We start from the raw sequence: 17,380 nt of genomic DNA on the forward strand, positions 1-17,380 counted from the left end.
GTTCTCCCTCCTACCATTCCTTAAAATCATGAACTCTACCATTTCATGATCACTTTCACCCAAGCTGTGGCTTCCACTCTCAACCTCTTCCTCCCTATCTGTCAAAATCAAATCTAGAACAGCCTCTCCCCAGTAGCTTTCTCCACCTTCTGAAATAAAAAAATGTGTTCAATACATGGTGTCTCCAACACAATGGTGTGCAGTCGGTGCTGATGCTGCAATCATTAGTACCGGATTAAACAGATGTCCCATGGCGAGTGCCAGAGTTGACTGTACAGAGTCTAAATGATCTTGGAGCAGTACTGGGGAGCAGTTAGAGGGGCCAACTTCATCATACATTCTGGAGGATTCATGGTGCCAGTCAGCACCGTTCTTGGAAAAGAGAGAAGCCCCTCCAAGTCCTTGAACGTTCTCAAATGGTCTTACAGAACCTCTTCATTGGAAGACCCAAGGAAAAAGAACTCTCTCTCTTCCTGGTAGCAGAAGCACTGGATCTCAAACCACCTCCAAAGAGAACATGGGGTGGGATGATGAGAAGAGGTCCCCGGTGCCAAAATGGCCTATTGCTTGCTCAAAGTGGTGCCGTTTCAGAGGCAAATCTCTCGCCACCTGGGTCCTCTTCTTAACTAACATTAATACAGAGCACCTTTCCTTAATGTGCTCCTCTTCCAGGAACAACAAACACCATGTGTGGGGATTTCTAATGGGGATAGCTACCCCACACAATGGACAATGTTTAAACTTCAGGGCAACTAACTATCCTACTATAACTAAAGTTAAGGGTACTCCTAGGCTACATTAATTAACTAACAATGAACTATATACACTAAATTCCCAGAGAAACTGAGAAAAGGTACGAGGTAAATCACCACAGAGAATGCTCCAAATCTATCCATGGGTGGTGAGAAGGAACTGAGGCAGCACTGCCCTTAAATAGCCAGAGGAGAGGCCAGAGCTTATGGGTACTGGAAGGCAAAATTCTCCAGTTTCAGTGTGCTGGCTACACATCTGCAACCACTTGAAGAAGAAAGCAGTACCGGCTACCTCGCAGATAGCTTGAAACACCACCACCAAAATAGTGTGAGCTACCCATTCATCCCAAAGGGCTACTAACGCTGAAGCTACATTACAGTTTACATGGCAATATTAACTATTTTGTCACTGTTCAGTAAAACAGAAATATCCAACAAATGTAGGTACAGAGGGCTGGGAGTGGCTTCCTCCTCCTTTCAACATGGTATTTTAAAAGTGCACTGTTATAAGCCCTGCAATTCTATCCCCCCACCACCACCTCAATTGTGAGAGCTTCTGAGACTGAGGCTCTGTTTGTTATGTGCTGTGTGCACTAGCTGGGTTTCTGTTAGTCTGTCTTTGTTTTCATTTTGTTACTTGCTCTTTCTTTTTTTTAGGGGTGTTGTTGGTTCCTCTCCCCTTCCCAGTGGGTGGTTTGGGTATTTTGTTTTCCTCCATGAGGTCAACTTCCTCTGGATTTAGCTGTATGACCCACAAGCATGGGGTTCGGTATGTGCCTGCTGTCTCCTGCAGGCTGTAATACAGAGCCCTCATATATGAAGTTCTTCAAGGACAAAGTCGCCCTAGGGCCACATCCAACATTTTTGTCGAAAGCAACAGGGTCTGTCTGGGATTCTGTATGCTCTTAGTTTGGAGCCATTCCTGCACTTCCCTCAAAGCCATCTGACTGGCTTTTCTGTGCCAAGGTTGCCAGATGCTTTCCCGGTTCATCTGTTGGCCTATGCTGATGATACCTCAGTTTTTATCACGTCTGACAGTGACATTTAAGCATTTTGTGCTTTTTTACAAGGGTCTGAACGTTAACCGGGCTAAGAACAATTTGATCTTACTGGGCTCTTGGCAGTGTAGTGGTTCCCCTTCATTGACTCAACAACAGTAATGGGGCACCTCTGGGATTAAAGTGTTGGGAATCTTTTTCAGATGTATAATATACATTAAGGAAATGGGAAGGGGCTGAGAAGAAGGTGCAAGACCACCTGCAGAAATGACCCTGGCTCCTTCCTGGACTTTCTTTTCATGGACAGGTTTTGATTGCTAACTATCTTGTGGCCTCAATGTTGTGGCACCAGCTAGTGTGTCTAGATCAGTGGGTCTCACACTTGTGGCCCATGGTGCCATGTGCAGCCAACAAACCTCCCCAATGTGGGCTGCGGGGCTCCAGCAGTTTTGGAGCCTGGTCTCTCCCTTGACCCCACCTTCCGCCCCCAGGAGCTCCCACCACAGGCGATTTACAATGGCCTGGGGCTCCGGCAGTGCAGCGGAGCTGAGCGGTGTCTGCCTGCTTGCTCCACGTGTCTGCTGGCCCCTCCCTATGACCCCGGGGTGGGGCTGTGCCTCCACACACTGCCCCCTCCCCAAGTGTCCCTGCGGCCAATGGGAAGCTGCGGGGGCAGTGCCCCATGGCCCGCCCCACCTTGGAGTCCCAGGTAAGCACCGCACCCTCCGACCCCCTCCCAGAGCCTGCACCCCCTCCTCACACACTCCAGCCCGCAAACTCCCTCCCCAAGCCTGCACCCTTCCCGTTCCCACACCCCTCCTCCTGCCCCCAAACTCCCTCCCAGAGCCAGCACCCCACCCCTTTCCCACACAACCCCTCCTGCCCCCAAACTGCCTCCCAGAGCCTGCACCCCTCCCCCTCCTCCCACCCAGAGCCTGCACTCCCACCCCCTGCCCCAGCCCAGAGTCTGCACCCAGCACCCAAACTCCATTCCAGAGGCTGCAACCCAGACCCCCTCCCCCACCCAAACTCCCTCCCAGAACCCAACCTCTCACCCCTTCTGCACCCAAACTCCCTCCCAGAGCCTTAGGCAGGTGGAGGGTGGAGTTTTGGGGGGTGGGTTCTGGGTGGCATGAATGACATTATTGGCCCACTGGGAGGATTTGAGGACTGGCACTGGCCCTAAGGTAAACTGAGTTTGAGACCCCTGGTCTGGATCCTTCCCTTTTGAACTGGATTCAGAGGCACATTAACCATTTTTTAAAATGGTCACCACTTGTTGAACCTGGTTAACTGTTCCTGACATTAGAGGAAAGGGGCCAGCAGTTCACTGATTTAGTCAGCAGGGTGGCAGCCTTTCGCCTCTGGTCTGTTCAGCAGTTGCTATACTCTGACTTCCCACTGGCCTGGAAGTCCCTGGCCTTCTTTCTCTCTGTTGTGCTCGCAGGATGGGCATGACTCTCACCTATTTTTGTTGGCATCTGACTGATTATCAAGTCTAGATTTGCCTCCATTCTATAATGGCCTTTTTTATACCAACCAATCCCTCTTTCGGGGTTTTTTTCAAGCAGTTTGGGACTGACTTTCCCCAAGCCCCTAATTTTTTCTCTGAGTGAGATACAGCGCTCACATTCAGCTGCTTTCCTACCTGCTAACTTTTTGCTTGGTCAGGCAAAACTAGCCATTTTGAAATCTCAACAGAACAGAATGGCTGAGATAGATTCTGCACACTGATTGTGGCCTGGCTGTTGACTGATAACACTTTTTTATAAATTGACTTGCAACCTAGACACTTTTTGGTTGACTTGGTGTGTTAACAATAGAATATCAGGGTCGGAAGGGACCTCAGGAGGTCATCCAGTGCAACCCCCTGCTCAAAGCAGGACCAATCCCCAATTTTTGCCCCAGATCCCTAAATGGCCCCCTCAAGGATTGAACTCACAACTGTGGGTTTAGCAGGCCAATGCTCAAATCACTGAGCTATCCCTCCCCCCCTCCAGTATTTTGAGTGAACTTGATGATGTTTTAGGGATTCATTTTTAATGTTCACTTAAGACATGTTTTGCTTCATTTTATTGACCTTTTTGTGCACATATTGTAATTTTATAACATTAATAGTTTTTAATGTGATTTTATGTGAATAAAGATGTTTTTCATGTCATCTAGGACCCTGTGAGGTGGAAGAGTCCCAAAGATGATGCTGCAGCCTGAGCCAGAATGTCTATACCACAATTATACAGCCCCATAGCCTGAGTCAGCTGGCAGCTGTCTTGTGGAAAAAATAGTATGCGATCATGTAATTGAGGCTGCACAGGCAACCTTAATTCTGACATTTTCTAATTTTGGAATGCTTGACTTTGCAACTTAACAGTCTTAACATAGTTATTTTGGATGTAATTTCCTAAGTTTTTTCCTCGCTTTACAGACAGCCCCCCAACCTGAAGCAAATACTCACCAGCAACCACACAACAAAAACACAAACCCAGGAACCTATCCTTGCAAAAAAGCCTGTTGTCAACTGTGTCCACGTATCTATTCAGGAGACACCATCATAGGGCCTAATCACATCAACCAGACTATCAGAGGCTCGTTCACCTGCACATCTACCAATGTGATATATGCCATCATGTGCCAGCAATGCCCCTCTGCCATGTACATTGGTCAAACTGGACAGTCTCTATGTAAAAGAATAAATGGACACAAATCAGACATCAAGAATTATAATATTCATAAACCAGTCGAAGAACACTTCAATCTCTCTGGTCACTCCTTTACAGACCTAAAAGTGGCAATATTACAACAAAAAAACTTCAAAAACAGACTTCAACGAGATATTGCTGAATTGGAATTAATTTGCAAACTGGACACCATTACATTAGGCTTGAATAAAGACTGGGAGTGGATGTGTCATCAGACAAAGTAAAACTATTTCCCCATGTTTATTTTTTCCCCCTACTGTTCCTCACACGTTCTTGTCAACTGCTGGAAATGGCCCACCTTGATTATCACTACAAAAGGTTTTTTTTCCTCTCCTGCTGGTAATAGCTCACCTTAACTGATCACTCTCGTTACAGTGTGTATGGTAACACCCATTGTTTCATGTTCTCTGTGTATATAACCCACCCCCCACTGTATTTTCCACTTCATGCATCCGATGAAGTGAGCTGTAGCTCACAAAAGCTTATGCTCAAATAAATTTGTTAGTCTCTAAGGTGCCACAAGTCCTCCTTTTCTTTCTTTGAAAAATTTAGAAAACAAAACTTCCATTATGTAGAATTATATTGACCTCCCCTCTTGTGTCACCAGGAGGGCTGGAATCTTTATTTCCATCGCAGTCTTCTACTAGAGCTAACAGAGGAAATGATGACAGTAGAAGCTGTTATCTTCTATGTGAACCTGCCATGGTAGGAGAATGGAGACACTCTGTCTGTGGGCTTCACAGCTATTTGCTGACAGCAAAGGAATGCTGAGACTCAGGAATAATGGGCTCAATGCCAGGTTCTACAGGGGAGTGTTATCTAGTGGTTACAGACCCTTCTGCCCCGTCCCCAAGCTCCTCAGTTCTTGCCAAATTTCAAGCTCCTGCTCCAAAGGAAGTAGCACTAGACTTCTTAATAAAAGAGTTAAGATTTTTTTTTTTAATGGGGGAAAACAACATATTTTTCCTAATGTATTTCTGGAAATGGCTGAATCATTTTAGCTAAAGCTTTTAAATAATAAGCATGAGGCAAACATCCAGCTTGGAAAATTTCAGCCCAAATAGTTTAAATTTGGCAAAGTTATAAGCAACTGAAACCAGGATCTTACAATGGGAAATGGTGGACACCATTAAGTGTAAGCATTGCTACCTGTGCTGCCTATACCATGTTCAGTATACACCATCGCAGTATCAGAATTAGTCATGCAAGATCCATTCAGAGGGACCTGTATTCTCTACCCCTCCTTCTAACGGCACATTTGACTGTATGGGAAAAGGAAGCCTAAAAGGTTATACATGTGGATTCACAAACACAGGTATATGGAAAATCTTTCCCTTCTCAGTCCAGCTTTTACATCCTGCAAGGAAGCCAAAATTGTGGATTCGTGACACTGTTGTGGTCATGGACTTGACTGTGACAATATGAGCTCACTATATCTGCTCAGGATCATATAGGATAGTGTCCCCAAACTGTGCCCTCCCTCCCCCGACAGGAAGAACGTTTCGGGGGGAAAGACAGGGCCGGAGCCAGGCACTGCAGGGGCAGGGAGGGAGCACCAGCCACCCAGCACTGCTCCGACTGTGGCCACAGCATCAGCCCGTCTCCCGGCCTGGCTGAGGCTCCACTCCTGGCTCCAGCCCCTCCCCTGGCCCCAGCCCCTTTACCTCTGTCCCCTTCCCCAGGATCCATGGCCTCGCTCCCAGTCGCAGCTCCCAGTGGGAGAGGGACGCAGACAGGGGTTGCGGGGGTGTGATGTGAAAAGTTTGTGGACCACTGATATAGGAGGACAGAATTGGCTGAAAGAGAAAAATCCTCATGTAAAGAAACAAGTCATTTGTGGATTTGAAAAAGGTCTTAAAATACAGAAAAAAATCTGTGAAGTACACGCACTTAGATTTTTTTAGTCTAATATATTTCAAGAGTTTCTCCAGAATATGAGTTCAATTGGAAAGCAGTGGTGTAAATATCATCTATAACAATCTCCTCTACCAGGAGAGCATTTCCCCACCATACACAGTACCCTAACAGGGTATTCTTTATAGTACATGATTGGCAGTATTAGGAAGGTATTATGGTGAAAGGTCCCATTCACCATAATTCCAGATCTTTTCCACATTACGAAGACAGTTTCTCCTTCCCCTCTGTCAACTAAAATCTACCCCAGCAAATCCCAGAAAATAAAGGTAAACACAAAGTACCATGTATAATAGAAGCAGTGATGAAATAAAAGACAAGGAAACAGCTGCAGTTGTCCTTCATGAAGGCAGAACACAAAACGTGGAGAGGAGAACACCACCGGGGGAGATGCTGTCTCTATTGTGCTAAAATTATATATTTTCCCCGGTTGCTAGATTTGACTTTTAAAAATACAGATTTTGTTCTCTTAAAGAAAAAAAAAGAAAAAAAGAGAAACTAATAACATATGTAGTACTGCGTTTGATTTTAAGCAGCAAGAAAAGGACAAAGAAAACTACGGCGTGATGATCTATCACAGTGATACTCAGATTGAGGCTTGGGAGCTGCAAGTGGCTCTTTGCAGCACATGATATTAAGACACTGTGTGATTTAATTATTAACCAAAACTAAAAGTTATTATTAACTAATCAGGATGCTTTTATTATGTTATTAACCAATTGTAGAATACTTGGTCAGTCATTTCGCTGGGGGAATTATATATAAAAACAGAAAATGAAACAATGAATTCAGACTACTGTGGTTCTTTTGGGTAATGCTGATCACTAAGGTCTGAGTATCATTCATCTATCATATGTTTTTCAGCAAGAAAAATGTCAAAATTAGAATTTACATCACAAATGAGATGTAAACTAGTTTAAATATTTACTAGCATCTCTGCTTAACTCTACATGTTGAAACAAAGAATTTCATACTTTATAACTAAAAATACTACATTTAATAATCAAAAGGCCTGAGTAATAAAGTGGATATCCTTTGAAGTACTACAGTCATTTTTATATCTATCTTGTGTTGCTCTGTTGATTAGAAAGATTATTTTTTCTACTTGTGCAGGCCAATACCACCCAGGTACAGCTTTTAATATTAAAACTTATGAATCTTAAAAGAGCAATTTGCTTGCAGAAATACTAACGGCTCCCTTTCAATTCAAATGTTTTCACCTCAACTCATACTTGAAAGAGAGAGAGAGAAAAAAAGTTTTCCAGTCAACATGGATTTAAAAGCAAATCTCAACCACAGCAGAATCATTTAACAGGATCATTCTTCACTTGAATACATGATTTTTCTAGCATTAATAAGTTTCTGTATTACACTGATAACATGACTGATGCTATATTAAAATTAGCTGAGACCACTTGCAAAATAAAGACTGGATCCTGCACAGAGAAAAGGCCCTATGCCCTTGTGGCACACCACTGACTTCAGTGGTTTCCTTACATGGAGACAGTTGCAGGATCAGAGGAGGAAAAAAACCCAGTACATTGTATTATTTAAGTAGCAGCATACTGTGCATTTTTTCTGCTACAATCTTAGATCCATGGGTAGAAATAAACAGGAATGAAAACAATTACACAATTCTATCTACTGATTATGACAATGGAATAATTACATTTTAATCAACAGATCTTTTAATCAAGTTGTCAGATATGAATTTTAACATTTTGGAAGCATTAATGTACAACATATTTAATTAGGCAAATAATCCTGGAATAGTAATTTATTATTATAATATCTCACAAGCTGTTTCTTCATTGAAGGTTTGTATTAACAGTATTAATCTTGTTATGTCTTTTAGGTTTAAATGTAGCTATTTGTGATTTTCATGTGACATCCTTAATTAGGCAAAATAATTACCATTTTCTTTAAGTACTGGATGCATTTTTAATAACATTGTTAAACTGTTTTTAATTTAATGTACAAGTAATTTCAGTTACAAATTGGCGTACATAATTTATCCTTGTTTGGTACGGATTTGAAAGTTATTAATACACTATGAGCCAGATCCTTAGCTGTTGAAGCCAATAAATGTATGTTGATTTACACCAGCTGAAAATCTGGCCCTGTATTTCTAATTGGACAGATGCATGATTTATATAAACAAACAAACATGAATGTTTCCAGATGCTAAATATTTAACCATATTAAATAGCAATAGTGTATTCAGTGTAAGATATATTAATGATGCATCAGGGCTGGCATTACCATGAGGTGAACTGAGGTGGCCGCCTCAAGTGCCAGACTGTGGGGGGGCAGCACTAGGACCCAGAGTGTAGAAAATTGTGTCTTCTGATGGTGCATATGTATTCTCTCTGCTCTAGATGCACAGAGGTGGTGGAGTGCTGTGCTGGAGGAAGGAGGGCACAAGAGACATAACAGGCAGGCAGGAGAAAAGGTGAGAGGGAATAACTGAAAGCAGCACGAGCTGCAGGGAGAGAGAGGAAGAGGAGGAGCCTCTTACTCAGGGATTTGGAGCAATCAAATTTTTGAATTGCTTCGCTCCAGCTCCGCTCCGGCACCAATAGTGACTGCTCCAGCTCCGCTCTGACTCCGCTCTGCCTCAAATTAATTTTTTAACTAAATAAAAAAGTGCATACTGTAATTTTGAAAAAACATTTTTATTCAGACTTTTAAAACAATTTAAATATCAATGATGATACTAACTAGAATCATTCATAATTCATTCTGTAAAAAATTATTGCAGCAATCAAGTAGTCTTTCATAGCCTGCCGCAGGTTCTTCACTTCGTCCCATTCAGCTTTTAACAACTTGAGTTCTCTTGTTCCAGCAGCAGCCATTTGTTCACAGTAAGATTGAAAAATGAGAAGCCAATCAATCATCGCAAATGTTGAACCCCAGCAAGTCACAGTATCCAATGACTGAGTTACCCCATGTAGATCAAACAGAGCACTTTGAATACTTGGGGTTCATAGTTTGACAACGACTTGTCAAATTTTTGCCAGAAATTTCTTCGCATGTTCTTTGTTCAGTTCATCCCAGATTGCCAACTGAAAAGTGTGAATACCACACCTCATCAGTTGGACTTTTGAGTCGTCCTCATGAAGCCATGTTGGAAGTATGAGGCTAGGGTCATTAACCCATTGCGCAGCAGCACCCACATTGAGTTGGATTTCATCCATTCCTGTAGTTCCTTCATCAGGCAAAATAGCTTCAGTTCTGTCCACATTCCTGTTCTCAGAGGTAGAAATGGTTTCATTGTCCTCGCTGAAATTTTTGATGGCACACGTCACGTTTGCTGCATTGTCAATGCAGATGCTCAGCACTTGCATTTCACTGATCCCAAATTTTTCTAAAATAGCTTTTACTTGACTTTTCACATATGAAGAATTGTGACACTCTTCAGTGTCGATTATGTCCAAGGTTTTTACCAAAGCTTTCTTTTTTCCTTCTTCGTAGTACTGAGCATTGATTGCAAGGAAATTTCTGTTTCCACGGGTTGCCGCATCCATTTTCAGGTAGCACAATTTTTGCTCCAAAGCTTCCTTGAGCTCTTCGTGACCAGACTCAGCTGTGCTGACAACTAAATGACGAACCGCATTGTGACCCATTGAAACGCCAAGCTGCCAATCCATTTCACCTGCAATTTTTTGGAATCCTTTGTTCTTTAGCCTGAAGGGAGTGAGGGGTGTTGAACTCAAGCAAACCATTTCCATCAGCCCTTCATGGAAAGTATTGGCATCCATGGGGACTGTAACCTTTGTGGACTTCAAATATGAGTCAAGTTTTGTTTGCTCAATTTTGGGTTTCTTTTCAGATGAAGCTCTACAAAAAAATCTTTTCTCCAGGAGTTTTCAAAGAGCCAGATGAATGTCGCTTAGCCACGTCACCTTTCTGTTTTGCCTCATCTTCCTGGTCCTTTTTTGTAACCAGAACTGCATAGTTTTCAGGATGGTTACGTTTTACATGCCGCCAAAGGTTGAAACTTTTCACAGCACTTGCTTCACTTGTCTTGAAGCTACATGGTTTGAGCTCACCATTCACTTCCTTTTCCACCTTGCACGTTGCCGATTTCTTCTTTGCTTTTCCCAAAAGCCCAAATTTGGGCTTTTCAAATTCAAAAGTAAAGGCGTCATTGAGATCCTTTTCCGTAAATTGGCTATCAATCATGGGGGGCAGATCTGATTTTTTTGTTGAAGCCATGGCCAAATCTTCTTGTGCTGATATCGCATCCAAATGTTTCTTGTCGAAAAGCAATGAACAAAAGCATTACATTTTTTTATAATGTACCTGCTTGGGATATCTTAACCACTTAATGTACTTCGAATTTATTTTGGATTTTCTGGACAAAAATGATAGCATTTTCTTTTTACACAAAATTATTAAAGTATATTTTAATATTTTAACATTTTAACATGTTTCTTGCAGTTTTAATGAAGTATTTTAATATACATAATTAATATCAACTTTTGTTTATAAATTGCAAGTTAGTTTTTCTTATGAAATTTTGCGGTAAAAATATTTGAAATATTTTCCAAGTTTTTAATTAATATCTCAAAAACAATTTAATATAGATATATCAGTGAAATTTGGTATGTGTCATAGCGTTAGTACGTGCTATCGCTGTTCTACAACATTAATTGTTGGGAAGTAACGAGGCTACATGTTACAAGGTTGAAAATAAACTTTAACAGGAAAGCCGATTCAAATTGCAAGCACAGTCCTTTTAGTAAAGAGAGCAAATTTTCGGAAATATGTTTTTGCTTCACCAGCCTGAATAGATTATATAAGATAGAGCAAATAACAGGTTCTCTTTTGTATAATGTTTCCAGCCTGACAAAGGAAAAACATATTTCTGAAAATTTGCTCTCTTTACTAAAAGAACTGTGCTTGCAATTTGAATCCGCTTTCCCGTTAAAGTTTATTTCCAATGTTCTATCATACAACATCATTCAAATAAAATTATTTAAAACTACAGATGTCGTGAACTGGGGGGACTAGGCCAATTTTATTTAATATTTTTAAAATCTTTGACTATTTAACAGATACGACCCTGGAATATGATTTAATGCTAAAACATGCATTAAAATGGTACTCTTAATTTATTTTGTATAATTAATCATTTCTGAGAAAACGGTTTAAAAATTTTAATCTGCTTAGATGCTTAGAATGACACAATTTTACTTATTACTTATTACCTATTTTTCAACTTTGGAACCATAAATTTTAAATGCAATAATAAATAATAACCAAAAATTATTAACTTATTATGGAACATAATATTACCACTGTAGCCAGGGACAGTCGACGACAAGCCTTACTTGAAATATGAAATAAAAATGACCAACCGCCAGTTCGGGACCCCTATGATTTAAATAATTTTGGAAAATGTAATACTGTATCACATACTAACGCTAAGACAGAGACATAAATTTCATTACTTTATATTAAAGCATTTTTGAGATATTAATCAGAAATTAAATTTTCATCACCTCCTTGAAGGGACTGTAGCTCCCTTAGGAGAATTTTAGGACACGTGTTCACAGAAACGTTTTTTCCTAAAATGATCGAAGGATTCACCCCAAAGTTGTGTTGGACATTTTGCAATCACTCTGGATATATCACAAAAATCACTCCTAATTTATGCAAAAATGTTTACTGTATATTTATATGCCTGCTGCATGTGACTTTTTCACTAAATTTAAAATTGCAAACAATGCTACCAAAAGACCATTGAACAGATGACCTATAAAATAAGTCCGCCAGAGTGATACGGGAGCACGTACAAATGAACCGGTAACGGGAGCCCGTGTGAGAAATGAGCTTAAGTGGTTAATATCTCTTGCGATATCTTAATATATCAATAAACAAAAACTTTTTTTTGCAATATACCTGTTTGTGATATCTTAAATCTTGTGTCTTGCGGCACACTTTTCCATAATCGCAGCACTCCGCGCGTCTCGTTGATCAACCCTTACAAAAGAAGTATCAACATATACTAATCTATGCGAATACATACTCGCCTAACCTTGGCACAAGGGTGGGAGCAGTCTGCAGTGTTGCCAGATGTCTGATAATTATCTGATTCTTTAATAAAACATATCTCAAAAAAACTTTGTAATTTTGTATCTGTACATTAAATCTTGATTTCGGCCAAAGTGAGAATAACTGACATATTACGTAAAGTGGTAAAGTAGATATTAATATCAATTGTTATATAATCTGAAACTTTTTGGCACCTTTAGGACTTTCTTGCTAGATATCATTCGTTTTGGATTCAAAATGGAAAAAAAAAAACTGGAGCAGTAGAGCAGTCAAGATATTCTGTGCTCCGGCTGCCAGGCAAAAACCTGCAGCTCCACTGCTCCGCGCTCCAGCTCCGGGCTCCGCTCCAAAGCCCTCCTTTTATGTACCTCTCTAGCCTGGACTGATTAACACCAGCTTCTCAGGGAGCTTCCTGTTTCCTGCTGCTTCCCTGAACCCACTTGGAGAATAGGCAGTCAACTGAAGTAGTAGGAGCCAGTTAGTCCCTTAAGACACTGATATCTTCCCTCACTAAGGCCCTGCTACCAGCCTGCTTATTTGTCCCCTTCAATTCAGTGTTGAGAGCCACTATAGCTGGCACAGAACAGCAGTCATGAGTGAAAGAAGGAAACGCCCCTCTGGGGCAGCATTCAGAAAAAGAAAGAAAGCAAAAGGAAGCTTTTCTATCTAAGCAGGAAGGAGCTCTCCTGAGATACATAGACACAAATGTTCATGGTGAGCCTTCTGGCCCCGGTGAGGACGTGAGTGGTGAGGAGTTGCCTGATATTCCAGGTAGAGTGCAGGTGACGTGGCAGCTACTGCAGCATCCATATCTCCATCTCAAATGGATTTAACCACGCACATTACTGAAGAAAAGCATAGATCAGAGAAGAGTGTGATGGAGGCACAAGAAACAGCTGCTGCCGAGTTTAGTTCCTTAAGTCTAGATGATCCAGGACTGTGGACCCACTTGAGCAGTAGCCTGAAGGACTTCCTTGTACTGCATGGGCTGCAGAAAGTGAAAAACTCCATGTTCCCCAAAGACAATGAAAATAGAAGTTTCCATCCAACACATTACTGATGTGAAATCCCCAATGGTGACAAAGTGGAGAGGCCATGGCTTATGTACTCAAAAACTCGGAATGCTGCATACTGTTTTTGTTGCAAACTCTTCCAGTCTAATGTTCCAGCCACACTGGGTTCTACAGGAACAAAGGACTGGGAAAATCTGTCATGCCAAGAGAAGGTAGCAAATCACCAGAGAGCATTCCATCGGTGGAAAGAGCTTGAGATGAGACTAAGGTTAAAGGCCATCATAGATGATCAGCATCAAGAGAAGATTGCATCAGAGTCTCTTTACTGGTAAAATGTTCTGAAAAGGCTCATTGCCATTGTGAGAATGCTTGCTACCCAAAACCTAGCATTGCGTGGCACTTCAGATCAGCTGTATGTGCCAAACAATAGAAACTTCCTTAAAATTGTGGAGCTGATGGCTGAGTTTGATGCTGTACTCCAGGAACATCTAAGAAGACTCATCACCCAAGAAATGTACCCACACCACTACCTTGGAATAACAATTCAAAATGAGATCACACAGTTACTGGCAACAAAAGTCAAACAGAAGATTGTGGCAGATCTGAAGTCAGCAAGATATTACTATGCTATTCTGGACTGCACACCTGACATCAGCCATACGGAACAAATTACTTTCATGGTCCGTTTTGTAACGACACAGAACCTCGTGAAAATGTCCCCGCAATGGTGACTGTCAGAGAGCATTTTCTAGAATTTATTGACATTGATGATACTACAGGAGCTGGTATGACAAATGTGCTTCTTAAAAAGCTGGAAGATATGGGAATTGTGATCATAGAATCATAGAATATCAGGGTTGGAAGGGACCTCAGAAGGTCATCTAGTCCAACCCCCTGCTCAAAGCAGGACCGATCCCCAACTAAATCATCCCAGCCAGGGCTTTGTCAAGCCTGACCTTAAAAACTTCTAAGGAAGGAGATTCCACCACCTCCCTAGGTAACGCATTCCAGTGTTTCACCACCCTCCTAGTGAAAAAGTTTTTCCTAATATCCAACCTAAATCTCCCCCACTGCAACTTGAGACCATTGCTCCTTGTTCTGTCATCTGCTACCACTGAGAACAGTCTAGAGACATCCTCTTTGGAACCTCCTTTCAGGTAGTTGAAAGCAGCTATCAGCTCATTCTTCTCTTCCGTAGACTAAACATCCCCAGTTCCTTCAGCCTCTCCTCATAAGTCACGTGTTCCAGTCCCCTAATCATTTTTGTTGCCCTCCGCTGGACTCTTTTCAATTTTTCCACATCCTTCTTGTAGTGTGGGGCCCAAAACTGGACACAGTACTCCAGATGAGGCCTCACCAATGTCAAATAGAGGGGAACGATCACGACCCTCGATCTGCTCACTATGCCCCTACTTATACATCCCAAAATGCCATTGGCCTTCTTGGCAACAAGGGCACACTGTTGATTCATATCCAGCTTCTCGTACACTGTAACCCCTAGGTCCTTTTCTGCAGAACTGCTGCCGAGCCACTCGGTCCCTGGTCTGTAGCGGTGCATGGGATTCTTCCGTCCTAAGTGCAGGGCTCTGCACTTGTCCTTGTTGAAACTCATCAAATTTCTTTTGGCCCAATCCTCCAATTTGTCTAGGTCCCTCTGTATCCTATCCCTACCCTCCATCGTATCTACCACTCCTCCCAGTTTAGAGTCATCTGCAAACTTGCTGAGGGTGCAATCCACACCATCCTCCAGATCATTTATGAAGATATTGAACAAAACCGGCCCCAGGACCGACCCTTGGGGCACTCCACTTGATACCGGCTGCCAACTAGACATGGAGCCATTGATCACTACCCGATGAGCCTGACAATCTAGCCAGCTTTCTATCCACCTTATAGTCCGTTCATTCAGCCCATACTTCTTTAACTTGCTGGCAAGAATACTGTGGGAGACAGTGTCAAAAGCTTTGCTAAAGTCAAGGAACAACACGTCCACCACTTCCCCTTCATCCACAGAACCAGTTATCTCGTCATAGAAGGCAATTAGATTAGTCAGGCATGACTTGCCCTTGGTGAATCCATGCTGACTGTTCCTGATCACTTTCCTCTCCTCTAAGTGCTTCAGAATTGATTCCTTGAGGACCTGCTCCATTATTTTTCCAGGGCCTGAGGTGAGGCTGACTGGCCTGTAGTTCCCAGGATCCTCCTCCTTCCCTTTTTAAAAGATGGGCACTACATTAGCCTTTTTCCAGTCGTCCGGGACTTCCCCTGATCACCATGAGTTTTCAAAGATAATGGCCAATGCTCTGCAATCACATCCGCCAACTCCTTTAACACTCTCAGATGCAACGTATCCGGCCCCATGGACTTGTGCACGTCCAGCTTTTCTAAATAGTCCCTAACCACTTCTTTCTCCACAGAGGGCTGGTCATCTCCTCCTCATGCTGTGCTGCCCAGTGCAGTAGTCTGGGAGCTGACCTTGTTCATGAAGACAGAGACAAAAAAAGCATTGAGTACATTAGCTTTTTCCACATCCTCTGTCACTAGGTTGCCTCCCTCATTCAATAAGGGGCCCACACTTTCCTTGACTTTCTTCTTGTTGCTAACATACCTGAAGAAACCTTTCTTGTTACTCTTAACATCTCTTGCTAGCTGCAACTCCAGGTGTGATTTGGCCTTCCTGATTTCACTCCTGCATGCCCGAGCAATATTTTTATACTCATCCCTGGTCATTTGTCCAATCTTCCACTTCTTGTAAGCTTCTTTTTTGTATTTAAGATCAGCAAGGATTTCACTGTTAAGCCAAGCTTGTCGCCTGCCATATTTACTATTCTTTCTACACATCGGGATGGTTTGTCCCTGTAACCTCAATAAGGATTCTTTAAAATACAGCCAGCTCTCCTGGACTCCTTTCCCCCTCATGTTATTCTCCCAGGGGATCTTGCTCATCGGTTCCCTGAGGGAGTCATGATATCTGACATGAGAAGTCAGGGCTACGATAATGGTGCCAACATGAGAGGAAAGAACAGAGGAGTGCAGACACGGATCCAAGAGTTAAACCCTCGAGCTTTTTTTGTCCCATGCAGTTCTCATTCATTGAACTTAGTGGTCAGTGATGCAGCATCAGCTTCTAGTGAGGCTGCTGAATTTTTTAATGCAATTCAAAGCATCTATATATTCTTCTCTGCATTAACTCATCGATGGCAAATTTTGAAGCAACATCTAGGAACATCCCCTCTGACACTGAAACACAATGGGAAAGTCGAATGGAGGCGATAAAGCCTATCAAACACCAAATTGGGAAGATAGATGATGCCGTAGTTGCCATTATGGAGGATAATGCTATGACGGAAACTGTTTGTGGGAGAACAGTGGCAGAGGGAAATGAAATCACCAGAAACATACATAACTTCAAATTTCTATGTGGCTTAGTGTTGTGGCGTGACATACTGTTTGAAATAAATGTTGTAAGCAAGAGACTCCAAGGTGTTGACCTTGATATATCTGGAGCAATGGAACAATTGGACAAAGCAAAGTCATACCTACAGTCTTACAGGTCAGATGAGGGATTTCAAAACATTCTGAAGTGTGCACAGAAGTTGGCAGAGGAATTTCACACTGAAGCTATTTTCCCACCCATTCAAGAATAAAAAAGAGTCACCAAAGAAGACGACATTTTGATTACGAGGCACAGGATAATCCCACAAGAGACCCCAAACAACAATTCAAAGTTGAATTCTTTAACCAGGTGCTAGATTGTACAATACAATCAGTTGAAGAACGTTTCATGCAGCTCAAGGAACACAGCAGTATATTTGGGATCTTGTATGATATTCCAAGACTCCTCACTATACCTGAAGACGACCTGCACCAGCAATGCAGGGACTAGAGACAGTGTTGACACGTGATGACTGTGCGATATAGATGCGAGTGAATTAGGTGATGAA

General features: G+C 42.2%; 1 protein-coding gene across 2 annotated transcripts in view; it reads right to left on the reverse strand.

Moving 5' to 3' along the window:
* The window catches only part of FNDC3A (fibronectin type III domain containing 3A), a 214,672-nt gene that overhangs the window by 157,588 nt on the left and 39,704 nt on the right, over window positions 1–17,380 (reverse strand). The window contains exon 3 of one of the 2 annotated variants that reach the window (XM_077811422.1): window positions 6,114–6,245. The exons of the other annotated variant lie outside the window; for it this stretch is intronic. Within the exon in view, the coding sequence (XP_077667548.1) occupies window positions 6,114–6,245 (132 nt within the window). The remainder of the gene's footprint in view (window positions 1–6,113; window positions 6,246–17,380) is intronic. 2 annotated transcript variants of the gene reach the window in all.

The sequence above is a fragment of the Eretmochelys imbricata genome, chromosome 1 (genome assembly GCF_965152235.1).
Source record: "Eretmochelys imbricata isolate rEreImb1 chromosome 1, rEreImb1.hap1, whole genome shotgun sequence".
Classification (NCBI taxonomy): domain Eukaryota; kingdom Metazoa; phylum Chordata; order Testudines; family Cheloniidae; genus Eretmochelys; species Eretmochelys imbricata.